Source organism: Hirundo rustica, chromosome 3 (assembly GCF_015227805.2).
Source record: "Hirundo rustica isolate bHirRus1 chromosome 3, bHirRus1.pri.v3, whole genome shotgun sequence".
Taxonomy (NCBI): Eukaryota; Metazoa; Chordata; class Aves; order Passeriformes; family Hirundinidae; genus Hirundo; species Hirundo rustica.
In genome coordinates this window covers 66,864,160-66,890,061 of record NC_053452.1, presented here as the reverse complement: position 1 = coordinate 66,890,061, position 25,902 = coordinate 66,864,160, and the positions used below count along the sequence as shown (strand labels likewise).

Below are 25,902 nucleotides of genomic sequence, written 5' to 3'. Positions count from 1 at the left end.
ACAAGCCTTCTTTAGCAGAGGTATGAGAATGGCTCTAAGCCCATGGCTCTTAACCTCTTGTGCCAGCTCACTGAGTGTTTCATAGGTATGTGTAAAACTCTTTGCTGTTCAGGGAAGTGCACACCCCAGCATGAAAAGAGATTCTTCTTTAGAAAGTATGACCATCCTGCATGAAGAACCCAGCACACAAGCCCCAATATAAGCATTAGAATTTGCCATGCTTTTTGCATCGTATTTCGTTTCATTCACCCATAATCTAATAATTTTGTGTACAAGCAAGGGCATGGGACACAAACTGCATGTCCTCAATAGAGTCTGGAGCATTGTCACTTATTACAAAAAAGTCATCTGCATACTGATATCTTGTTTTTCCATATTAAAAGAGGTAAATTTACACAGATACCAATATGAAACTCAGTCAGAACTCCCATCTGGGCTACAATATGACTATGTATACACTGTTTTTCAGTAGACTGGACTGCAATATATAGATATTATGAAAATCAAATGACATATTATTTTGTCCCCTTCTCCCTCACACAGTGCATACCTGTAGTGTCAGTATGTTCGTTCATTCTTTTCTTATTGCCTTCCTCTCTCCTTCTTGTTTGTTTTTCCAGCCTCATTTCTGAAGATTGAGTTGGATTTTGCAGCTGTGAGGCCTAAGTTCTCTATTAAATATAACCACTAAAAAAAATTAAATGTAGGCTCTGTTCAGTTTCAAAAAGTCAGGATATTTTCCAGGCCCTGAAATAATCCCTATTTACACTTAACCCGGGAGCTACATTATTTGGGGCAATTCTGGACAATGAGAACACAATTCCCTGTAGCATGGCTCCACCTCCAGTATTTTGCTATGAATTTTCTTTTTATTTTATTTTGCAATTTTATTGCTTAAAATATACTCTGATACCATTTTCCAGTGCTATTTTCTCAAAGCATAGCCAAATGCACACTGAATAAAACAGAGGTGAAGCAGTGAGCCTCTTCTGTATGATATAATATTGCCCACTCTGAGCACTTAAAGTTTCCATTTGAGGAAGACTTAATCAAGGAAGTTAAATTTCTTTTCCTCATCCCAGCTTCATACTGTTGGCAGTATACTAAAATCTGTAGAAACACTAAAAGATACATACCTTGCCTGTTTGTGCCCTGCTGAAAGCCTGATTTTCTTCTTGTTTCCTTGCCTCGAGCCACTGACTCTCTCAAGCTGCAGTCTTCCTCTGCCACCTACCTCCCTCTGTCTGAAATATTATCTAAAAGAGCGGCAAGAAAGGTGCCACTAAAGTGAAAGCTAATTTACAGGAAGTAAAGCCTTTGAATAAAACCACTTTCTTTTTCAAAACAAAATGTGCAAAGGTACCACAGTGCAATCAAAATCACTGAGCCTGGGCATTGCAGAGGATCTATATATCACAATTACATCAGGAGTTTAGTGCCTGTATTGATAGATCTGGTGCTTAAGAAACCTGAAAAGAGTACAGACACAACCCTTTTCTGCTTTCACATGAAAGCAATTTTTAAAACAAAAAGTAAAATAAAACATAAATCCGCCCCTATTTTGTGCATGAAGGTGATAAGGAAAATTTTCACTGAAATTATCTTCCTGCTCTGAGCACGGAAAATATATGTATTGTAGATATTATATACAAATACAAAAGATATATCTTGGTGAACGAATCTCATAACAAGCCAGATTCATCTTCTGGTGGCTCAGTGCTGAGAAGGGGAAAGAGGTGCACACTGATCTAGCTCAGATCTGAATGTGACAAAACACCTGCATCAGAAAAGCTGCTGTCTCTGCCTCTGAGGGCAAAACTGAGTCTGTTCCTATACTGACTCAGGAAAAAAACTTCCACAAACTTTCTTATTGCCAAATCAAGCCCTAAATTCAATGCATTCAGTGTGTTCTCACGCGTGCGAACGCATTCCCTCGTGACAGCTCTGGATTTCCCTCCCGGCCCTGCATAAGGATCTCTTCATCTGCCGCCATCAGTAGAGGAGAGACAGGTGATGCCCCTGGCCCGTCAGGGCTGGGCAGGACGGGTGAGTGACACGCGCCAGATGCTGCACCCTGAGCTGGGCTGCAGCTCTCCTGGAAATACATTGCGGAGCAAAAATCACCACGTGCATTCCAGCTGCTGCACGGCGCGTCACTCGTACAAACGCGCACCAAACGGTACCCGTACGTGTGGCTAATTAGCAGCTAACAGTTAGTCCTTCGAGGTGTAAGGGAAGAAAAGAAAAAGGGGAAAAAAGATCATACAGTCAGAGGAAGATCAAAATTAACTACACAAGCTCTCTGAGACTGAAACACATGTTTTTCAGGAGAGTGAAGGAGACAATTAAGTCAGTGACACGTGTCCCCTGATTTCTATTTTGTATTTTACTATATTTATAATACTGATTTTTATCTTTAATGGCAGTTAATTGATTATCCACATAAACTACCAAGTCAGAAGCTCTTGAGCCTAAAGTCTTCTGCACTAATACAGACCCAGAGGCTGGACCTCAAAAACATCCCGGAGAACACCATGGTAACAGTTGCCAAGCCCTAAAAAAACAAAAAGCTTTTAGGGATGTGGAGCACAAAGACTGAAAAGATAAGAAAGAGGAACAGTATTATCTGTCTTAATTAATTTCAGCCAAATTTGACCCATGTAAACTCACGAATAGTGAATTCAGCTCTAAGTTCAGTAGGTACTGAGTCCTACAGGCTGATTGAGGCATCAGATAGTAAAGTAGGGAGCAGGAGCAGGAACATGAAGACAGTGAAACTGGATTTATCATCTTGTGGAGGAGGCACTGCACAATATAAGTGATACACACAGCAAATAGACAAAAAAATACAAGAAACACGTCAACACACAATCGACAGTATTTAGAAATATGACTGCCGGCACTTAGGCGTATAGTATATGAACATTGTATAGGTATATTTGTGTTTGCTCATTTGTGGACTGTGCAAGATGATCATCAGTAACTTGAAAGTTGATATGAGATCACACCAATAAATTTAGCAGGTAACATAGTAACAAGAAGACTGGTGAGTAAAGTGAGAACTGGGACATTTGGCAGTACCTAAGTCCATTGCTGAGTCTCCTGGCATTCTCAAGAACAAACAGCACTTGAATGGAACTACTTGAAGAGTTGCACATCTACGATCTAGGAAGACAAATGATGGAAAATGTCCTAGAAAGGATGTGTGCAAGGCATCATGAGCAGGTGTCATAGGCTCACATGGGATCATCAGTTTTGAGCCTAGTTACTTGCAATCTCAGTCAGGTATATAAGAGTTTAGAAGAAATTCCAGGAGGTTCACAATGCCATCAGCTCCTCACCACCAAGCAGTCCATGTCTCTCATGTACTTGTAGTATCAAAATTGAAAATACGGTGGTCAACCAATGGGAGAGCACATCAGTATGATGCCTTTAAATTGTATTAGGGCAAAAAACCCACGCAATCGTCATAAGCATCAGTTGCAAAGAAGGTATTTTATTTTGTGTATATCTTCAGCAAGAGAAATGGTAGAAAAATAACAAATTCTTGCCTCAATATTTTTTTTAACAATATTGAAAAATTGTGTAAGTTGCAAATAAATGGTACAAAAACTATAAGAAAAATTGCAGTAGAAAGTTAAGGAGCTCCATCTATTTTGGCAGGAAAAAATATTATATGGAATAAAATCAATTTCATAAGAGAAAATATTACATACAAAAGGACTGTTTAGATAAGTGAACTAAGGCATTGCATGAACCAACAACTGGAGGATAAAGCCAAGCCAGCCCAAGCTGGACGAGAAAGACACTGAAGGCTGCTAAGCAGTGTGGCAAATGGCTGCAGTGAGGGCTGGATTCTCCACTCACCTCATGATGTCTTCTATTTGGAAAAGTATGCCTTACTGGAAACAGTGAAAGTGTCCCTGAGCTTCTAAAGAAGTATATTATGAACAGTGAGAATGATGTATGTAGTGTGATTGGAAAACCAGAAATGTCAGTTCTGGGTGATAAATACTTAATCCTTTAAATGAACACAATACTCAGTGCTCAAACCTTCATACACCAGGGGCTGGCAGGCTAGCACTGGATGTAGGATTTCCGGGGAATGTGAGCAACAAATGCGGTCAGTGCTTACGTGTTTTTGTCCCGGTCTTTCTGAATGTTGATGTTTAACTTCATGATCTGTTTGCTTGTCTGGTGAACCCTTTACAGTAGTACCCAATTCTTGTTTTGTAAAAAGTTCCAGCTTAGTTAGAAGATAACACTGACTGGCTTTATAAGAATGTTTTCTGGGGCAAGTTGTAACTTTCTCCATCTTGCTGTTTATCAGAACCTATTGTTCTTTATTTTCTTTTCATATTACTGATGTGAAATATATACCAGTGTATGGCTTAGGAGTAGGTCCATGCCAGTGCTGTGATGGTACACAGCCAGTTCCTAACCCATGTCCTTTCTAAAATTGTGCTTTCTTTTACTGCTGTCATAATTTTCTCTCTGAGGTAACTCAGCTGTTTCTTTCCAAGTTTTTGTAATTCCTTATGTGACTCAATCCACCTAAAATTCTTTAGTTAAGACCAAGGAAGACTGTTTTTATATAATTGTAAATACACAGTGAGATCATTAGTAAATATAGTTTCTGACCCCTGGTTTCCAGGATAATTTCCTATATCAGGACTAATTTAACAGATGCACCAAAGAGGCAAAATACTGCCGGCATTTTTGCATGCATGTTTGTATTGCTGTGCATTAAGACACTGAGGTTTACTTGTGTCTTACACTGCACAGTTTTACAGTCGAATAACCAAGCCACGTCAGACATGATTTCCCTAGCATATACTCAAGTAGGAGGTAAAACCCCTGAATTCGGCCCTCAAGGAGAGATTCCCCAGGGTACACAAGCTAGACCACCTGCCACAATGCAGGTTGTTGGTGTTACACCTTGGGTTTTTCCACACAAGTGAGCGCTCAGCCTTGGCCAGTGTCGGGTCCTACCTTAGCTGTGGCACAGAGTCCTGGTGAAGGGATGGCCTGGAGAGCAGGAAGGCACGTTGTGTCTGTACCCTCTGAGAATTTGGCTTTTTTTGGTACCTTGTCCAGCACACTATTACCTTTGAAACAGGCACAGGTCTGTGTGTGCTGGGAAAGCTCCCTGTCTCTCACAAGCAGGGACACAGAGGAAAAGTGAGATTCCCTTGTCCCAAGAGAGATCCCTCAGTCTCTCACCGTGAGGAGGGAAGGGTTGTTCTTTAGCTGACTGCTTTAATTTGGACACCAGCCACAGGGTGAGTCCTTCCCTCTGCCGTGATTATTTGCTTACTGTTCAAGAGAAATAAAACTATAGAGTATAAGTTACATGTCTTATTTTAAAGCCTCATATGCAGAGGTCATCCCCTCATTTTCTTGACCACCAGCACAAAATTTGTTCTGATGGAGGAAGGAGCAGCACTGAGCCGGAGCCCACAGCCACAGTGTTTCAGGCTGCACGGGGGTATGAAAAAATAATTTCCCAAACTAGAGTAGGGAAAAATAGATTTGTTTAAATATGAATGCTAAAACTTGCACCTGGTGCAGAAAACATTGAAACGTGCTCATTAGCCACTGAAATATGATTTTGGAGAAAGGCAGACATTCGAAACAATGTCTAGCCCTTGAAATATAAAAATTGCATTTTGAAGAAAACAAAATAGAGTCAATGTTTAGTTTTAAATATGAAGGTTTTCTGCTAACATTAGTTTAAATATTTCCAGGTCTTCAAAATTAAAAGTGTTCATTCCTTTCAGATTTTCCCCAACACTTTTGTAACCAAACAGCATTTGAAAGCAGTAATATTCTTTCTCTTGTATTTTCTATATTTTTTTCTGCTTTATTACAGGTGCTTAAAACAAAACAAAATGGGTCTTTTCTCGCAGTAGTTGTTGCCCATACCATGAAGCTGAACATTTAAAAGAGCTGATATTGAAAGGAGAACTTACATCTCTCTTAAAAAGTCATTTGTCACCTATGCAACTCCTTTAAAATAAGCAGTGAAGATCCATTCACTTATTTACAACTTTGCGTGTCGTACTCAGCAGAAAGCCAGGGAGTAAATCCAGTTTACCTTCATGATAATTTGATGTTTTGACATGACTTTGCCCTCGGCGTTGTTTTAGTTTCTATTAAATGCAAAAGCATCGCCGTTCCGGGATTTGTAATGATTCAAAAGTTTCTGGGGAGATTCCTCCTCGGGAGCAACTGGTTTTTCCTCCTTCGGTTTATCAGACTTCTCAACTCCCGTGGCTTTGGTGGTGGTATTTTCCGGCGAACGCCGGACTTGGTGGGATTTGGATGGGGTCACCCAGATCCCTGCCTTTCCCGGAGCTCCACTTCGCCCGGACCAGGAGCGGGGGCCGACGAGGCGGGGGGCGGCAGGGGCATCCTCCCCGGGGGCAGCGGGGCAGCACCCGGCACAGGAGGGACGCGGAATGAAATAAATGAAGTTAAATAATGAAATAAATTAAATTAAATTAAAAGCAGAGGGAGATTGTTGACTCCCTGGGTAAGCTCCCATCTTCCGACGAGCCCCGGTTTCCCCCCGTACCCCGCCAGCCTCCTGCGTGACCGGAGCGCCTCGCTGCTCCCGGGCAGTCCTGGCCGCAGAACGGGGGTCTCCCTGCTCCCTCCGCCCCTGTCAACCACCGGGCCCGGGGCTGAAAGTCCTCCGGCGGCCAGGGAGCCCCTCCAGTCCCGGCGTATTTGCGGGAAGGAGCCACGCTCTAGGAAGGGCGGAAGGCAGGGAAAGAAGGCAGGGAGAGGGTGTCAGCACAGCCCAGAGCGGCCTCATCCCCCCTCACTCCTCCCACCAGTGCGTGGTGCCTCTTAACCCCCGGGAACCTCCCTCCTCCGAAGCATTACTCCACTTTGCAGAACACGAGTTGATGAGAAAAAAAATACTTCTCGGCCGCGGCCAGCCATGAGCTGTTTGGATGTTATGTACCAAGTTTACGGTCCTCCCCAGCCCTACTTCGCACCAGCCTACAGCCCCTACCACCAGGTACGTGTGGGGGACAGCGGTGAAGAGGCAGAAGGTGGGAGGGGTATCGTCTGGAGGATGGCCGTCTGGGGCCTCACCAAAGGGAAAAAGGGAAAAGGAGAAGGGGAGGGGAAAGGGGGGGCTGAAGGGGGGGGGAGAGATCTGGGAGCCTGCGATGGTGAGCGAAGCAGAACCGCATCCCACCTTGGCGCGGGGCTCGGCAGGGTACGTACCCCGGCGGCAAACGACGGGCTACTGGATGCCATGAGAAAGGGGGCGCGATTTAAACCCTCTGGAGGATTTGGGGGGGGGTGGGGGGGGGGGGGGGCTTGTTTCCTTGTTTGTTTGTTTTTAAATGTTTGATTTTTCGTTTTCTTTACCGGGACGGGCTGCTTCCGAGCGCAGCGGCTCGGGGTAGCGACGTCCACGGTGCGTGGGGACCGTCGGGAGCTGCGAGGCAGGGCTTCCCGGGGCATCGCTCGCGCCGGCATCCCGGCCGCTGCCACAGAAGCCGCTTGGTGCAGAGATTTTACAGCCGCCTCGGAGGGTTGCTCCGGAGTTACGCTCTGGAAGTAGGGGAGGCGAGAGAGACGGGAGGTTGCGGGGTTTCCCCAGTGGAGGAAACCGCAGCCGCGAAGGGGAGCAAGGGGCTAAAGGATGCTCCCCTCCGCCGGGGCGCTCTCGGCGGCGGCAGGACCCCGGGACGTCCCCAGCCCGTCCGGCCGCCGACAGACCCACGGGTGCTCCCTGAGCTGGAGCCACGTCCCGCAGCCTCATCGCGTGTAGCTCCGCCCGGGCGGCCGCTGGTGTCAGCTAATCCCGAGGTTTCAAGAAAAGGATGGTTCCGGCGGCGGGGATGTTTCGGGAGCGCACGGCTCTCTGTGCGCGGGGAACTGCTGGCGCCGGGACGCGCACGGTCGCTCGCTCGTGGGTCAGGTTCGGCTCCCCGGGCTGCACCTGCTGCACACCGCTCTCCTTTTAACCCTTCCGCTTTCCCAGTTTTTCCCTCGCCCTTACCTCTTCCAGAAATTAATTCCTTCCTCCCCCAGCATAAGGAAAAAGGGGATGGATATAGAGAACGGCGCCCCGGGCCCGAGGCGGGTGCAGCCCCCGCCGTGCAGTGCCGGGCGGGGGCCAGCGGCGTGGCGGTCCCTGTGCCGCCTCCAGCGCGTGGCAGCGGGGCCCAGGACCCGTCACAAATAGCAGATGATGTCTTCCCCCACCTTGCCTTCCCTCCCACCACCCCCTCAGCCGCCGGCTTATGACATTATTAAGGGGGATGATCATTACCTCAATGGCCGAACAGGCAGCCAAGCGGAAAGGCGGTCGTCGCGACGAGTGACATTATCAAATATATCGCGTGTCTTGGCCCAAGACTCTGCCCAGTCCCCTCGGTTCTTCCCCCGCCGGCCGCCCCAAGGCTCTGCCCGCAGCCGCCAAGCGCGGGCTCCGCGTCCCAGCGCTCATTGCTAAGAAACTCTCAGCAGCTGCAGACACGCTAACGCGCATAAAGACGGGAGACACTCGGCACAAACTTCGCGACGCCCGCTGTTTTCCCACTCGACGGAGCCCAGTAAAAGGAAATTAATCTTGTAGTAAATACCTGGAGCTTCTTGGTATCCAGGGAAATGCTGAGTTTTGCCTTGAAGTGTGTTTGAGAACGTCAGTCTTTTTTCCCCTTCTTTCCTTCTACCTCGCCGCTGCGGGTTGCAGGACACTCTGCACCAGACAGATTTTCGGGGCCGGGGACCGAGCGGCTCTCGCCTTTTCCCGTTGCCGGCGCTGTTCTGTGGGAGCTCGGCCGTCGTCCGCCCGTGGCCCCGCATTGCAGCCCCGTGGCGGCCGCCGGCCGCTCCGGAGCCAGCTGCAAAGAGCCTTTTTTTGCGGGACTTGGTGCGGGGGACCCGGCGGTGTGACCTCCGCCCGGCCGCGCCTGCCCCACCCGGCGGCTCTCTCGCTCCATCCCGTTCGGCACCTGTGGGTTTCGGTTCCCCAGCCCAATTTGCAGTCCCTTCGCTGCCCCCGGACTACCGAGGGCGAGGTGGGGTGTGGGTATTGCGGTGTGTGCTGGGGGAACGGCGGGCAGCCGTGGACCGGGTTTCGGCATCCTCTCGGAAAGACGGCCGGAGAGGGCTCGGCGCTGCACGCCGAGTAACACAGGGCGGGCCAGCGCATCTTGGTGTGCTGCGCGACCGGCTCCGTTCTCTTTCCTTCCCTGCAGAAACTCGCCTTTTACTCCATAATGCAGGAAGCCCCCGAGAGCGGCAGCAGCGCCGGCGCCGGCAGCTCCTTCTCCGGCCACCCCGCGGCCAGCATCAAGGAGGAGGACTGCAGCCCCGAGAAGGAGCGACCCCCCGAGGCCGAGTACATCAGCTCCCGCTGCGTCCTCTTCACCTACTTCCAGGGGGACATCAGCGCCGTGGTGGATGAGCACTTCAGCCGGGCGCTCAGCCAGCCCAGCAGCTTCTCCCTCGGCAGCTCGAAGGCGGCGCGGAGCGCAGGCTCCTGGCGGGGTGAGCGCCCAGCGCGGGGGCGCGGGCGGTGGCAGAGGCACCTCTGGGCCGGCGCCTCGTCCCCGCCTCGGCTGCGCATCCCCGCTCTCTCCTCCCTCCCACCAGCGGCTGGTGCCCGGCGGGCATCCCCTGGGATCCCAGGCTAGGAGCTGCCAGCTGCTTGGCCCTTTTAGGGTAAAAAAGGAAAGAACGAAACCTCAGATTATGCAGGGGTGGGGCATGGCCAGGGAGAAAGCAGCCTGAGAGGCGGTCGGGGGAAAATATTGTCTTTTCACTGCAGGTGTTTTACCTGGAAGGGGTTACCACCCGACTAGCCACAGAGTGACTCACAAACTGTGACTGTGACCAGTGTATTCTCTGTTGACCCCGCTTTCAGTTTAAAGTGGTCATAGGGATGGGAGCAAAGCAAAAATCAAATGTGAGGACCATCTCATCAGCTTCCCTTTAAAAAAAATGATTGTGTGTTTCCCTGCATCTTGCCCTGCATGTATCACCACGCTGATTGCTGCTGGAGTACTGACAAGGACTCTTAAGTTTCTGAAAACAAGGCCTTCCAGACCTGCCCATGGTCACGCGCTGGCAAGGCCAAGGCTGTGGCTTATGCACAACTCTCTGTATCCATGCCTGATTCACACCGGACAGGCCCACGAGGGTAGTCAGGGCGGAGGGAAATAACCTTCCCCACACTCCATCTGCCAGAGAGCTAGGGCTGGCACTTCCTTGTGGGCAGCTTTAGTAACCCTCCCTCACAGGGCCACCTGCTCGGCCAGGGCTGGTTTCCCAGACCCTGCACACATTGCTGCCTGTTGTGTCTAAGAATATTTCACGGGTGAGAGATATTCAGTGCTGGAATTGATGGCAGTAGGGGAGGTTTTTTTGCTCATCATGAACTGCTCCCCCTTCTCCCAAGCAATGCCAAGGCTCAGAGCTGACACTCCTTCCTGGCAAAGAAGTATTAGGAACGTGGTTTTATTTCTTTCAGGAACAGTGTGATTTCCCAGTTAATCATGTATAACATCTATTTGAGCTATTAATAATCACTAGTCCATCTTGCATGTTTCTATCTGGGCTAAGAAATTGTAGGGTCCTTTTCCTTTGCCCTGCCAATCTCCAAAGTTCTGCTCAGGGCTTCCCAAACATGTTGACAATATACCTAAGAAACAGATGGCTGAATAGATGAAGAATTGCTCTCAGATATTTGAGTAATTCAAACTTGCCTTTAGTCCCATCTCTCACTGTTCCTGCCCGCTTTGCAACTGCACTGAGGCAGCAGCCACTTTCCAGGAAGCATTTGGCACAAATGCTTAGACAAGGAGATTATTACAAAAACAAACAAGAAAAACCCAATCCTGAAAATTTAAGTGATGTAGCCCTCACTCATTTCCCACTACTGAAGAAAAGAGATGTTTCTCTTGCCTGAGGTAACAACCTTTTGCCCATCTACATATTAAGAAAAAGCTGAAGGATATAGTTGCAGTTTCATGGATAAGCCATAGGCTAGGTGTGTTGGATGTTTTGTTGGAGAGGAATCTGTACTTTTTTGGAGCAAATTCTTATGTTTGCCAGGTTTTCATAGAATAAAGGGAATGAAAGGACCGATTTGGGTGGATCAGGGAGGGTCAGAGCCCTAGCGAAAAGATATCAAGGCTTGTGGGGTGCGCTCATTGCTGACTTTCCTTCCCGCTTCCTTCACCCAGACGGTTCCTTCCCAATGAGCCAGCGCATCTTCCCGCCGTCCTTCTGGAACAGCACGTACCAGCCCTCCTCGGTCCCCGCCAGCCTGAGCAGCCCCCTGGCAGCTGCTGCCCACGGCGAGCTGCCCTTCGCCGCCGCCACCGACCCCTACGCGCCCACCTCTCTGCACGGCCACCTGCACCAGGGCGGCCCCGAGCCCTGGCACCACGCCCACCACCACCACCACCACCACCACCACCACCCCTACATCGGGACGCAGAGCACTGCCTACCCCCGCCCCACCGCCATGCACGAGGTCTACGGGCCCCACTTTGACCCCCGCTACGGCTCTCTCCTGGTGCCCACCGCCTCCGTCCGCCCCCACCGCCTCACCCCCGCCTCCGTGTCCGCACCCGTCAGCCCCCCCTGCGAGCTGGGCAAGAGCGAAGCGGGTGCTGCTGCGGCCTGGACGACACCGGGCCCCTTCCCCAACGCAACAGGAGACATGGCACAGAGCATTGGCCTCAATGTGGACTCAGGTAATGAGCTGCCCTCGGTCCCTCCAGGTCCCCTGGCTCAGCTGCGCCCCTGCTCCCTGATTCCACACCGTCCATAGCAGTAGGGAAGGACTCATGGAGGGTGGCTGAGGTTCTGCTGTGGGGAATGAGGTGAGGGTGGAAGCCCTATGTGTGACACCTGAGCTCTGCCCTGGGTGCTCTTCTTGGGGCTCTCAGACGGGACAAGTGAGTAAGGGAGAGAAAGCATAGGACAGGACAACACATCACATCTCCACAACGTTATTTGAATTTCTGATGCCCTCAAACATGCCCTGAGGCTACAGGTTGCTTTGAGGTACTTTCGTCCTGGCCCTCATCTTGCTCCTAGATTGAGCAGCAAGAGCTGGGAGCAGAATGGAGCAGTCCCATCCATGTGCTGCCCTGAGGGGTCATTTCTAGACACCATGCAGGTTCATGAACCACTCCTTATTTACCTTTTCCTTCCAGTTTTTGAGATGAAAGCACAATTGTCTTTGCTGAGAAAAAAAGACAGTGGTCTCCCCCTTGTAGTGCCTGTTGGGGTGTCTGGAACCAAGGCTGTGGCTGTAGTGCTGACAAAAATTGGTACACAGTCACAGCCAGCAGTGACAGATCCTGAGTCAGCAGTTGTGAAGGGAAGGAAAGTCTGCTCCATGCTGGTTTTGTTATTGCAGCCACTAATGGCTCCTTATAGTGTCCTCACTTTAAGCAGGAGGGACCTGTGCCTTTCTCCAGTCTGGCTTGGGCTCTTGTTTCACAGCCTTCTGGAGCTCTGAAGATCCCACGCTTTAGACTGATCTCAAGCTGGCAAGAAATGCAATTTGTTTTGCTCTGTTCTTAAATGCCTGTACCTATTTTTCTTTTTCCTTTTTTTTTTTTTTTTTCTTCTCTCTGTTCTCAGGTTTGCAACCTCAGGATAAAAGCAAGGATCTGTACTGGTTTTAGAGCTGTCCTTCACTCTTCTTCCCCTGGCTCTCCCCTGTAGCTCTCTACCTGTTAGACATGGTGGCACTGGAGCTGAAATCGGGTCAGTTTGTAACAGCTTCTGATCTTGGTTTGCAGCTCGCCGTTACTCCTTCTGTGGTGGATCCCTTCTGAGCTGATGTGCTGACTCAAAGACTCTCAGATCCCCCCTTGCCCTTTTCCAAGCCCGCCGTGGCCCTGCTGCTCGGGGAAAGACAACGGGATTTAAAAGGACCTGGCATTGCAAGGGAGATACTTTAGACGTGTTTTGGAAAGTCCTTCTGTTGCAAGAGGAGAGCCAAAGACATTGAACTTCTATTTAAGCAGACCCCACACCCAGACCTGCAGCCAGACTACTCTGAAAGAGTCAAATGACATCTTGGATGGTGATGCAAAACCACTGGCCTTCGTACAGGCAACAGAGGAAATTGTGGGAGGGGGTTTAGTGGTGTGAATACTTTTTTTATGGCAGTGAAAGTTATTTCTTGAATGCAACCATGGGAAAGCTACTAAGCAGTTTTGAACTGGATTTTTATTTTGCATTATAGAAAAGTAAAAGGAGAAGAAATTGGAACTCATGAACAATTTTTGGACTATCAAGAAACTGGTCAGATTTTTCAGCTTTGTGGTTGTGAGTGGCAAGTGTTTGACTGAGGCCACCTGCCCTGGACTTACAGATATGCAGCTGTTCCCCTCACAACTGCTTAAATCCCAGAAAGACGAAAACCAAGGTGGCACTTTTCAGAGTTTGGCACATTTGCATTGGCTGTATAACAGTTGTTTGGTTGGGGGTGGGGTTGTTTGTATGGTTTTGGTTGTTTTTTGGGGTTTTGAGGTGGGGTTGTTTTTTTTTTCTTTGTTTTTTTGGGGGGGTTTTTTTTTTGTTTTTTTTGGGTTTTTTTTTTTTTTTTTTTTTTTTTTTTTAATTATTATTATTATTGTTGCTGTTGGTTTTGTTTTTGTTTTTTTTACAAGTAACATTTTCTGGTGAAAGTTAAAGTCTCCTATAGCAGTGGGACAAAGTAATGAGGTGAAGAATGGCTCACCTCCAACCCAAGAGTTTTTAAAGGGAAAACCAGAACAAAAAGCACATGATGGACATTAGTTCTGTGTTGCCTCTAACCCTTCCCTTTGTCTATTTGTTGCTATCATTTTGCCACTTTAGTAGTTGTTTTGTTTGGGGTTTGTTGAAAAGGGGAATTAGATATTTAACAGTAGCAAAGCTGTATTAAAGGTACCTCCTTCTTTCATCTTGTGTACTTTAATGAAGAATTAAAGCTAAATAAGAGAAATTAAGCAAAATGGAAACTTCAGAATGAAGCAGAAAGCATATCTCTCATGTGGATGAAGTGAGTTATTTTATTATTTTGCATGAAAGATAAATAGAAATCCTAGCAGCTGAAAATATTTTCTTGGTGAGTAAAATATGCAGAGATAAATAGAAAAGATAAGAAAATATGAGACCATTGCAGTGCTACATAAAATGTATGTATGGTGAGTCTGTAACATTGGTCAGAGTGAAGAAGTTGCTCCATATCTCTTCTGCTACAAGAGGGGACTGTACATATAGAATTGCTATTGCAGTGGTAGATTAAAACATTACTACCAGCTGATGAATAATTAATGAAACAGGGCAGAAATGGCACTTACCCTATATTTAAAAGCTGACTTTTTTATAGATAAAACATCTGATCCCAATACTACTGTGTTTTGCGTTTTTTTCTGGTTTTGTGGGTTTGGGGTTTGTGGGGGTTTTTGTTTTTGTGGGTTTTTTGGGTTTTTTTTCCTTAATATAATGTCTTTGAAGCTGTCAAATTTTAAAGCATGTAGTAAGAAATTCCTAACATTACCCCCTGACACTTGGAGAAGCAGTAGAAAATGAACTTTTGTGCTGCAATGAGAATTTTTTACCTTCTAAACTCTCACATAATTTGGCATAATGTTCACTGTGTGTCAGAAGTCGAGTTATGAATAACCCAAACTTGCTTCTCCTGGGTTTGGTGATAACTCAGTTTTGGGGAAAGAACAGGAATCCTAACAGAAAGAGTTTGACAAAGAAGTGTATGTACTGACCAGGAGCACCCCTGGCCAGAGTTTAGCAAATGGCAGAGGGGGACTTGCCGTGATTCCTTCAGCCAGACAAACCGATGGGCATTTTTCCCTCAGCCTCTAAATAGCCAGAGCTCAGACAGCTTGCAAAGAGCAAGGGAATGACCCCAGAATTTACATTATTTGTTAAACCAAAAACAATCCGAGGTGTTCTCAAGGAAGAAGGCACCAGCTTTTTGCAGGAGAAAAGTAACTAAAAATGGTGTTTAACTGCAGAAGCTTAAACGTAGAAGGGTGATTTTGTCAGCATTTTTATGAGGGCTTTTTCAAGCTATTTTTAAAATGTTTTATCTTAAAAAAAAAAGAAAGATAAATTTGAGTCTATGATTTGTTGTGCAATTATTTCTTTTTTCTTTCTTTTTATTTCTCCCTTCTTCTCTGCAATTCTTAACAAGGAGGGCTGACTGATGCAACCCAAATACATTTGGAAATATTCACGTAAGCATAAACGAGTCATTTACTACATTGTCATTTACAATTCATTTTGACTGTGGATGTATTCAAGCATGAGGATTTATGCAATGAATCCAAGAATACTGGCTTTTGCATTTGTTCTGAGAGCACATTTTTTGCTGTTTTATCATGAAAACATCTAAACACAAAAGCCAAGACAGCAGCTCAAGGTGCTAAAAGTACAAACAGCTTTTTAATAATGCTCCTACTCTGGGTGGACTGCAGTCTGAAAGCACAAATGCCCTGTTTTGGCTAATCCTTGGAGTTTTGCTCACTCTGTCCTATTCTGACTCCTGAAGGATCACTCACAGCACCAACCATTAAGGCTTGGGCATTAGTCCTTTCAGGACTGGAGCTCCTAATGCAGTGACAGTGCACATGACCTCCATGCCATTTCTCAAGTCTGTTTTACTCCTCTTTGCATCATAGGTTATTACTCCCTTAGTCATGAATGCTTGCAAAAATCTGGAATTACAAAAGAAACCTTTCTTAGGTGTTACGTAAATACTACCTGTCACATGCCTGTCATGCACTGAAAGGGATGTGAGTCCCCATCTCTGCAGCCTAAAGAGCAAATCCTCCTGCTGCCCCTTTCTGAATGTCATGCACCACACTGTGCTCTCTAGCTGCCCACCTGACAAACAGACTAGCCCAGCTGGGACAGACAAACAGACACAAACATCTTCAAACCCATTCGTGCAGAGTCCAGTGAAGGAGGCAGAGGGACAGCATCTGCTTCAGAGCATGGCAATGCTGGACATAGCAAGGCTATCTGCTGCTGCCCAATAGCAAGAGTGTCCTCTCCACAAGGAGTTTCCAAAATGAGCTCTGGATGTATTCACCACAGATATTTATTTCCCTTTCTGAAAATAGCTGAAAATTAGCAAAATATGAAGGAATAATGTTTTCATGATCTCTCAGGTTAAAGGTGATCTGTCAAGGGAAGGATGAAGGTAGGGATAGGGCACAGTATTTGTGGGTGCAGTCTCCACTTTATTTTAATGAGGTTTTTGCTTCGGTACAGCTGCAGTGGCAAGAATGAAGCATAAAACCCTTAAATGCATATATGTGCCCCTACAATTACAGTCTAATATTGGAGAGCTTTAGGGCAGTGTTGCTTCCTTCTTATATCCTTTTCCAATGTGTTTGCCATAGGAGCCCCCAGCAGAGGAGGAAGGGAAGGGACAGAGGGTGAATAATCCCTTTTACGTCCCCCAGACTGCGTGCTGCCGCCTCTGGGGAAATGTATCTGCCCTGTCTCCTCCTTGGGTCAGGAGCTGCCGACCCTTCTCGCCTTCCCTTTGATGTCATATTTAGGCTCACAAGACAAGCTCTAGCTAGGGTTTAAATGTTGGGCCCTTCTTGGAAAGGAGGAAAATGCTGCTGGTGGCTTTGGATGCAGCAGCGTTCTCTAACTGACAGTTGCTGTGCATCTTTTTCTGGGCATGTGTTGTAATTAACGTGCCCTTTTGATTACAGCTCCTGTGGAGGATTGTAGTGTCCTGGCTGTCCTCCCGGGCCTGCCACCCAGAGGAGCCATTGCAGCAGGGAAAGGAGAGAGTCCTATGGTTATTTTCAGGAGTGGAACATTGATTTTGTATGCTAAGCAATTTTGCGCAGGGAAATGCAGACAGGAGATCATTAAAAAGAAGAAAAGGAAAAAAAAAAAAAAAGGGGGGGAAAGAAGACAAAAAGAAGAGAAAAAAGAAGAAGAAAAAGTAAAAGGAAAAGGAAAAGAAAGAAAAAGAAAAAGAAAAAGAAAAAGAAAAAGAAAAAGAAAAAGAAAAAGAAAAAGAAAAAGAAAAAGAAAAAGAAAAAGAAAAAGAAAAAGAAAAAGAAAAAGAAAAAGGAAAAAAAAAAGAAGAAAAATAAAGTTTTCCTTTAGTCAGTTCCCATGCTTTGGGACTATAACCTAAGGAACCATACTGTTAATTTAGTTCCCAGATGGTAACATTATTATCTATTCAGAATGTAGTTCAGCCTGGGTTCTTCATGTCCATTTCTAATCATAGAGGAGGAGCTCCTTTTGCAGTGTACCTTCTACTTCCTCCTTAGCCAGGTATAACTAGGGAGTAATGTGTATCAGAGCTTAAGTGCGAATTGCAGCAGAGACGCCCTGGGGTGCTACGATCCCATCCTCCTGCCCCTGCCCTCTCTGCATCAGGTCCTGCAAAAGCCAGGGAAGGTGCTGGAAGAGCCCGTTCAGGAGTGCAGGGATGCAGAGAGCACAAATGCAGATGTGCAGGAGTGCAGGAGTGCCGGTGTGCAGGGGTGCAGGGGTGCAGGTGTGCACTCTCCTGGGCCCCAGTCTCATGTGTGGGCATTTCCATTTGCCCTGCTGGGCTGCAGCCCACAAAAGCACAGTCTGGTCAATGATGGGAGCATTTGCTTAGATATGTGCCAGTTGCTTGTTTTGTCATGGTAAAGGCAGGATAAACACCTGGCAGGAGTGCTCCATTAGGAGATGTAATACCACATTGGCTTTACTGAGGGTACTCCATTTCCCTGTGGCATGGCACACTTCCTTCTGCCCTACCTGGCCTGGGTACAGCTGCAAGGGCCCCTCCTCCCTCATCATACCCACCCCAAATTCTCCACTTCTCCTCTCCTTGACTTGTGTCCTCAGTCCAGACCCTGCATTTCATTCTCTCTCTGTTCTCCTACCTCACCTAGGCTCTTCCCTCCTGGAAGAGCCCAGTAGTCTGGCCCCACACCAAAGTAGTAAAGAGCAAAGAAGCAGTATTAGGAGGGACACAAACTTTCCTGCCAATGTTTTTTGCATGGAGCCTGTACTTAAATGATAAACAGAGTTGGACAAACATTGGCCTTTTCAGGAAGAACCAGTGCATTGGTCTCAATCCTGCACCAAACCTCTGTGGTAGAAATCAAGCCCTAACCCCTGATATTGATCCAGTGAAACAACTCCTTTTTCTCAGAACCTGGGTCCTAAAGAACTGTGACAGCCGCAGTTGCACACAGACACAAATGATTATTCTCTCTTGACAGACCTACACAGCTCCCTCCTTGTATTTAACTGCAGTCCAAGTGAGCTGGATCAGGAAAGAGACACTTGATAGCTGCTGTTTCCGTGGTTGAAATATTTGTGAAGTTAGCGCATAATCTGAAAGCAGAAGCTAATAAATTATAGGGTGCTAATTGGGACCGGAGTGGAGCCGTCAATCATATTATCCTAAACACACAGAGACCCTCATAACCTAAAAAGGCAAGAAAGCCTCCAGGAACAGCTCCCAGTTGTCACTAGCCATGACCTCCGCTTCAGTGAGTGCACAGAGAGTCAAGGCAGAGAGTTTATTCTGCTAAGAAAATGTAAATCTGTATTTAAGACAGTACTTTTATTTGATTTTGTTTACACTCTTTGGGAGTGTATTTCCAAGGGAATGTTATTGTTTTCCTTTGCCACTTAACTTGACACTTTTGTCTAAAAAAAGTGTAGATCAGATAATTTGCAATTTTTATATTTGCATAGTCCTTAGAGTAACAGTCATAAGACTTTATTCGTAGTCCAACCTCCTTGCACATAGGCTTGTTTTTTAAAAGCCATCCTATAACTCATATCTTTTATTGCTTCTCATGCCCCAGAAGCATATATTCCACTTAGGACCTGCAGGACTCTGTGGTCTGAGGCAAAACACAACTGTGTAAACATGGTAACTGTAGGGCATTTGTAGCTACAGTCACTTTGTCACTACTTTTTCTTATATTGTTTCCATCAAGATTAAGTATATTATTCATAACATAAAACTGAATCAAAACATTCTAAAGAGATTTTTAATAACACTTTTCCCCAGAAATTTATTTCTGTTTGGAGACAGGTAGGCATTCCAGAAAGCATTCCCCAGAGAAAGGATCTGAACAGATCAGATCACCTTGAAGGCCATCACAGAGCACATGCAGGACAATCAGGAGATCAGGCTCGGGTAGCATGGGCTTACAAAAGGCAGGTCTTGCTTGACTAACATGATCTCCTTCTATGGCAAGATGTTCCACTTCGTGGATGAGGAAAAGGCTGTGGATGTTGTCTATCTGGACTTTAGTAAAGCTTTTGACACCATTTCCCAAAGCATTACTCTGGACAATCTGGCTGTTCATGGCTTGGCCAGGGTTTTACCCACTTCACTGGGTAAAAAGCTGGATGGATGGCCGGGCCCAGAGTGCAGTGGTCAATGGAGTTACATCCAGTGGGCAGTGGTCACAAGTGCTGTCCCCCAAGGCTCAGTATTGGGGCCAGTCCTGTTTAATATCTGTAGCCGTGATATGGATGAGGGAATTGAGTGTTGCCTCAGTAACTTTGCAGACAACACCAAACTGAGGGGGAAGGTTGATCTGCTGGAGGGCAGGATGGCTCTGTGGAGGGATCTGGACAGGCTGGATCCATGGGCCGAAGCCAGTCATGTGAGGTTCAACAAGGCCAAATGAGAGGTCCTGCCCTTGGGTCACAACAACCCCAGACAGTGCTACAGGTTGGGGGAAGAGCGGCTGGAAAACTGCCTAGAGGAAAAGGACCTGAGGGTACTGGTTGGCATCCAACCGAATATGAGCCAGCTGTGCCCAGGTGGCCAAGAAGGCCAATGGCATCCTGGCTCGTGTCAGAAATTCTGGGGCCAGCAGCACCAGGGAAAGGATTGTCCCTCTGTACTCAGCGCTGGCTTTGCCTGGAATCCTGCGTCCAGTTCTGGGCCCCTTATGACAAGAGGGACATTGAAGTGCTGGAGAATGACCAGAGAGGGGCAACAAAGCTGGTGAAGGGTCTGGAGCACAAGTCTTATGAGGAGCAGCTGAGGGAGCTGGGATTGCTTAGACTGGAGAAAGGGAGACTCAGAGGAGACTTTGTCACTCTCTACAACTGCCTGAAAGGAAGCTGTAGTGAGGTGCCAAGCAACAAGTGGCAGAACAAGGGGACATATTTTCAAGCTATGCCAGGGGAGGTTCAGGCTGGATATTAGGAAGAATTTCTTCATGGAAAGGGTTGTCAAATACTGGAATGGGTTTCTGAGGTGACATAGTCACTGTCCCTGGAAGTGCCCAAGAAATGACTGGATATGATACTTAGTGCAATGGTTTAGTTTACAAAGTGGTGATTGGTCAAAAGTAGAACACCCTGATCTTGGAGGTCATTTCCAACCTTGATTCTGTCAGTCTGTAAAGGGCATCAGAGCTGGTGAAAGGTCTTGAGAGCGAGTTCTGTGTGGAGCAGCTGCAGGAACTCAGGTTGTTTAGCCTGGATAGAAGGTGGCTCAAGAGTAACCTTATCACTCTCTATGACTACCTGAAGGGAGGCTGTAAGAAGATGGGGGTCTGTTTCTTCTCCTAAGTAACAAGTGACAGAATGAGAGGAAACAGCCTCAAATTGCACCAGTGGAAGTTTAGATTGGGTTTTATGGGACATTTCTTCTCAAAAAAGGCTGTCAATCATTGGAACGGGCTGCCCAGGGAAGTGGTGGAGCTGCCATCCCTGGAAGTATTTAAGACAGGTAGATGTGGTGCTTAGGGACATGGTTTACTCGTGCATTTGGAAGTGGCTGGGCTGATGGTTGAGCTCGATTATCTTAACAGTCTTTTCCAACCTAAATTATTCTATTATTTTCCAGAAAGAAAATCCAGCTATGTCAACAGAATTACAAAAGAAATTAATATCCAAACAGGGAGTGGTTATTTTGCTACTCTGTTCTTCTGGTAAAAGATAGAAGGCAGTGATGAACATGCTCCAAATGGAAGGTGTCACACAAAGAAGTTAACACATCATAAAAAAAGGTTATTTATCAGTTATTTCAGTAACAATAAGAAAAATATTTTGGCATCTTCACTTGGCTTTGATACCCTGGGTTTCTGGCTATTTTTTAGAGTTAAAACATAATATCAATTAGAGTTGCTAAGTGTCATTATAAATAGAGGCATGATTGTTTGAAAAATCCAGCTGGTATGCAAGCTTCTGCAACTAGAAGTGTGTGTGTAACAAAAATTTTCAAGAATTAATTAAACAAAAGTGAGTTAGATTTTTTTGACTATTAATACACCTGCCAGGGCTATTTTACAGACATCCTTTCCTGCCACATCTTTTTTCAGGTTTAGTTGAATGAATATCAGCTTTGTGTAGAAAGAGGTAAATTTGATTCTAGAAGAAAGCTTGACATCACAGTTACCATAAAAACGCATCATCCTAAACCCAAATTACACAGAATCAATTTCACCTGGCTATGCTCAGTAAAGCCACATCCGAGGACTCAAATCATCACAGCATGCCACAAATGCCAAAGAAATGTTTTTAAAAAGAGGAAACAACCTGGAGACATTAGTCAATTCAAATAGATGGTAAAACTTTCTTTGCTGAAAACCATTGGGGAAAGCAAGGGTGCAGTGACTCTGCTGTCAGGATCTTTGTGCCTTTATACAAGTGGTGAGAGAAGCAAATTTTGAAGGACGTTGTGATCTAGAGGGTGTTACTAGGCTCTGTTATCTAGGGTACCAGGAAAGCTGAGGAACAACAACTTTAGTCTCAGTGCTGGACCCTGGCTTGAGGTTCTCAGATAAGTTAGGTTGAGGTGAACTTAGTCCTTGCCTTTCTTGCCCTCACTATTTATAAGTTTCTGCAGGTAACAAAGACTAACAGGAAAAAAAAAAAACATTAGCAGTGTAGCTGTACAACCTTTTGCTTTTCTGGTGGTCATTTTAAGTTTTCCAAATCATATGATGATGTCATTGAATGAATGAGAGTAAAGTCTCCAAGAGAAGATGAAACCTGAATGTTAAATATAAAAAAAAGACAAAGAAATCATCTTGACACACCGAGTTTTTCTGCCTACTGTGATAAAACCAAAGACATCTTTTGCCTTTCGTATCTCAACAAATCATCCTTTCAAGCTGTATAAATTTTTCGTTCAGAGCTCTTGACAGCCACATTTCCACAGCTTATGTCACTGGGCACTCCCTCTGTGGCACATGGAGATCAGAGAATGATCCTGCTAGAGGTTGGTATATCTCTCAATTACATGCACATTTCCATAATTTTATCTTTGACCTAATAAAAACTCAATACTCTTGTCATAAAACATTGGTTTTTCTTTCATAGTATCCTGATCATGTATCCCAAATAGAAAGCATGAGGTACACAGGGTTTGGATAGCTCTGGTCATCAGTATGTGCCAGCTCAAAAGCTCTTGCAAGCAATCCTGAAAAACAGAAATGCACTGATGGCTGGGTGCTACCAACTGCTGTAGACCTGAAAATAGAAGACTTAGATCTGACGCCACTGAAAATGCTGCCTTAGTAAATCAGTAACATCTACCATGGCCCTTCACATTTACAAAATAGTTTACAAATATTAATTAATCACCACAGCATTTGTGTTGGGTTGTAGGAAATTCTAACCACAGGCAGAAGTAGAATATTTTTCACCCATTCATAGGAATGTCAAGTCTGTAGTTGAAGGACTAGACAAACCAGCTACAGACACATGATATATCCATGTCTACCCAAGCACAGCTCGGAGTTCAGCCATGGCTGTCTGGGAGCCCAGGACTCGTGGGTTGTGTGTATGGCATCATGGGTGCAGCATGCTCACCATTGTTGCCCAGTGTTTGTGCTGGCATCAAGAAACACCGAAGAGCTTGAGACAGGAACTGGCTGGGGCCCAGAGACTCACCTGGGGCATCTCCTGATCAGGACCTGGAAGTACATGTGTCTTCTCCCCAGCAGCTTTGGGACTGTACTGAGTTGGAGTTTATTCACAGCAGCTCATCCTGTGTTGTATTTTAGATTTGCAACCAAAACAATACTGATAACACAGTAATATTTTAGATATTGCTGAAAAGTGCCAGCACAGAATCAAAGCCTTCTCTGCTTCTCATGCTGTGCCCCCTCCCCAATGAATAGACTGAGGGTGCACAAGTCATTGAGAGAGGACACAAACATGCAGGTGACTCATATTAATCAAAGAGATATTCCATGCCATGTAATGTCATGCTCAGCAACAAAATGGAGAAGAGGGGAGATGAGTCCTCTTTTTTTCCCAGGAACTGGCTGGGCATAGGTCTACCTGTCTCAGAACAAATTTAAGCTAAACACTTGAAGACAGTTTTTATACTGCTGTGCATCAGCTTAGCTTAACATATCTAACCTGATTTATAGCAGCTGAAAATTGGGTCTATATGCCTTATACTACCCTTATCTCACATATAATCTTTCTGATAATCATCTATTTCCTTTCAATGGTATTATGACCCCTAAATCTATCTATACTTACTTAAAATCTGTAGCCATGGAAGTCAAGACATTTGACCTCGAGGTTTTCTTGACTCTTTCTCTTGATCGGTGATAGGAGGAGGTGAAAACAGAGGCAAACACAGGCCAGGTAGTACCCATTTCCCTGCCCAAGTGAGAATGCGCTTAAGAGGTCTTTCATTTTCATCACCTCTTATACGTGTGTCTTCCCTACTCTGTCAAAAAGTAGCATGAAAACTGCCATCAGGCCTGTCTGCTGTAAAGCAAGAGGTGACCTCCAGATAGTGAATAAGTGTTGCCGAGAAAAATGTGAATCATCAAGAAGAGTTTGAATGAAAAGTGGAAGCAGCACTTCAATAAGACAGGGAAGGTGAAACCATGAAGATGTGTAAGGAGAAGGGTGATACAGAAATATGAGGGATTAAGAAACTCTCTTCAGGTGAAATCATGAATGGATGCAAGTGAGGCTAAGTTTGCCTGCATCAAAATCAGCTTTTTATAATTCAGTGGAATAGTTCATTCGCATACTTACTTCTCTAAAGCAGGAAAATGAGGGAAGGACAATGGAGTTTTGGCCAGTATATGAGTAGGGCCATGCTCAGAGCTCACATTGTATCATTGAGCATGACTCAGATGTGATTACTGGCAAGAGCAGGTATTGTGTCTTCGACTGAATTCAATAAGTTATAAATCAGGATCTGTTGTAATGCATTAATTTGGTTTATATTTCATCGGATTTGTAATGTTTTTCCTATATATCTGTCCTTGCCCAGCAGTGCCCATCCCCCACACTGAGATGTAACCTAATCCTGTTTCCTCCCACTTCTCCCTTATTGGGTGGTGCCTCTGGGCCCTGCCTCTGGGCCCTGCCCCCTGGGGGAAAAAGCCACGGTGAGGGTGGGGCCAGGGCTCTCTGGAACTGGCGAGCCGTCAGGACTGTCCACCAAAGCAGGGCAGGACTTGAGAATAAAAGCTGTAAAATCCCACCAGAAGCCAGAGAGCAGACTCTGTTACTTTCGCCATTGGCGGTTGTCTAGTCTCGTGGGGAAATACTACAAGGATCCTCAAATTTGGATCAATAAGTTATTTTTTTATCTTGTCCAATACATTTTTCATACTATCAGATATAAAAAGCATAGATCACTGGTCAATATCCTAAGGTTTCATTTATTGGCGGTTATTATGTATTCATTTATTAAACTTTTTGCTTTTTTCTCATGATGCTGTGCTACTGTTTTCATTAAAATGAGGCTTGTCTTGCAACACTTAAAAAAATGTGAACACAACAAGAATTAACTGCTCCTTTTTCCCTCTGTGCTGCTTCGTATATTTGTGACTGCTTCAAGACCTGAAGGCATTATTCCTGACTGCCCTCTGTCACTGATGCTCATCTTGCCCACTAACCCAGTTTACGCATGTTGGTTAGGCTCTTCCATGATTCTCTTTTCTAATGTAGACCTAAATTAGACACAAAACTGAATTGACTTGGGATATCACATCACAGGTGCTCTCGAGGCCTGCGAAAGGTGTAGTCTTGACAAAATTTTGAGAGGATTGAAGGTTTCTCCTACTAAAGGAAAAAGCTATCGTATGGAGTCCTGTTGTTCAAAACCTTTGTCGGTGGCCTGCTGACCAAGCAGTATTCTTGACTTAAGTGAAACGATGCACACAGAACACACTCAGGTGTGGTGGCTACAGAACAGGAATCCTCCTGGTTTCTGCCCAGCACATGCCATAGGTTAGCAAATGATAGTAATTTTTAATTTACTGAAATGGAAGGAATCGCTGTACAACCAATCAAGCAGCACTCGAAGAGGAAGGAAACATAATAGAGTATTTTTTTGTTTATCCGTTGCTCACAGTCTGGTGAGCATAGTGAAGAGCTGCAATTCTATTTATTAGCAAATCTGTCTTTTACACTGATTTGTAGATGAAGAAAAGTATTTATATAATGCTTGAAAAGGCTTTTTCAGGGACTCTGAAGAATCCTAATTCAAAATACCTCAATTTTTATTTCATTCTAATAAAATGTTCAGTCTCTAATTTTTTTTTCATCAGTGTTGAATCCCCATTTAAGAAACTTTTGAAGTTTGATTGCAGTGGAGTTGCTTCTTAAAAATGCATATATTCTGGCATCAGATAGAACCTTTACTACTCTCCAGTGTGCCCCACTATCAAATGTTTGCATAAAATTATAGCATGTTTCTAGCTTCCTGAAAGATGTCAGTGAATAGCTCTGTATAATTTGCTAACTACTGCTCATGACGAAAGGTTAGAAAAAGCTAATTGCTGTCTTTTATTCAATAACTCTTTGTATAAAAATGTATTATATACTTTGAGTTGATCTCCAAACACACCAAGAACGAGTACCTCCCTTCTGTCTGATAAAAAATAAATGAGGATGATG

At 45.5% G+C, this 25,902-nt stretch overlaps 1 protein-coding gene across 2 annotated transcripts; it reads left to right on the top strand.

Moving 5' to 3' along the window:
• Window positions 1-6,898: 6,898 nt before the first annotated feature.
• VGLL2 (vestigial like family member 2) lies at window positions 6,899-13,529 on the top strand. 2 transcript variants are annotated; one of them, XM_040059368.2, is made up of 4 exons: window positions 6,899-7,030; window positions 9,231-9,522; window positions 11,220-11,735; window positions 12,634-13,529. In XM_040059368.2, the coding sequence occupies exons 1-4, from the start codon at window positions 6,950-6,952 to the stop codon at window positions 12,675-12,677; spliced, it is 933 nt and encodes a 310-aa protein (XP_039915302.1). In that variant the 5' UTR covers window positions 6,899-6,949; the 3' UTR covers window positions 12,678-13,529. The 2 variants fall into 2 exon arrangements, with proteins under 2 accessions (XP_039915302.1, XP_039915303.1); XM_040059369.2 differs by having other exon boundaries at window positions 6,902-7,030; window positions 12,795-13,529.
• The last annotated feature ends 12,373 nt before the right edge of the window (window positions 13,530-25,902 follow it).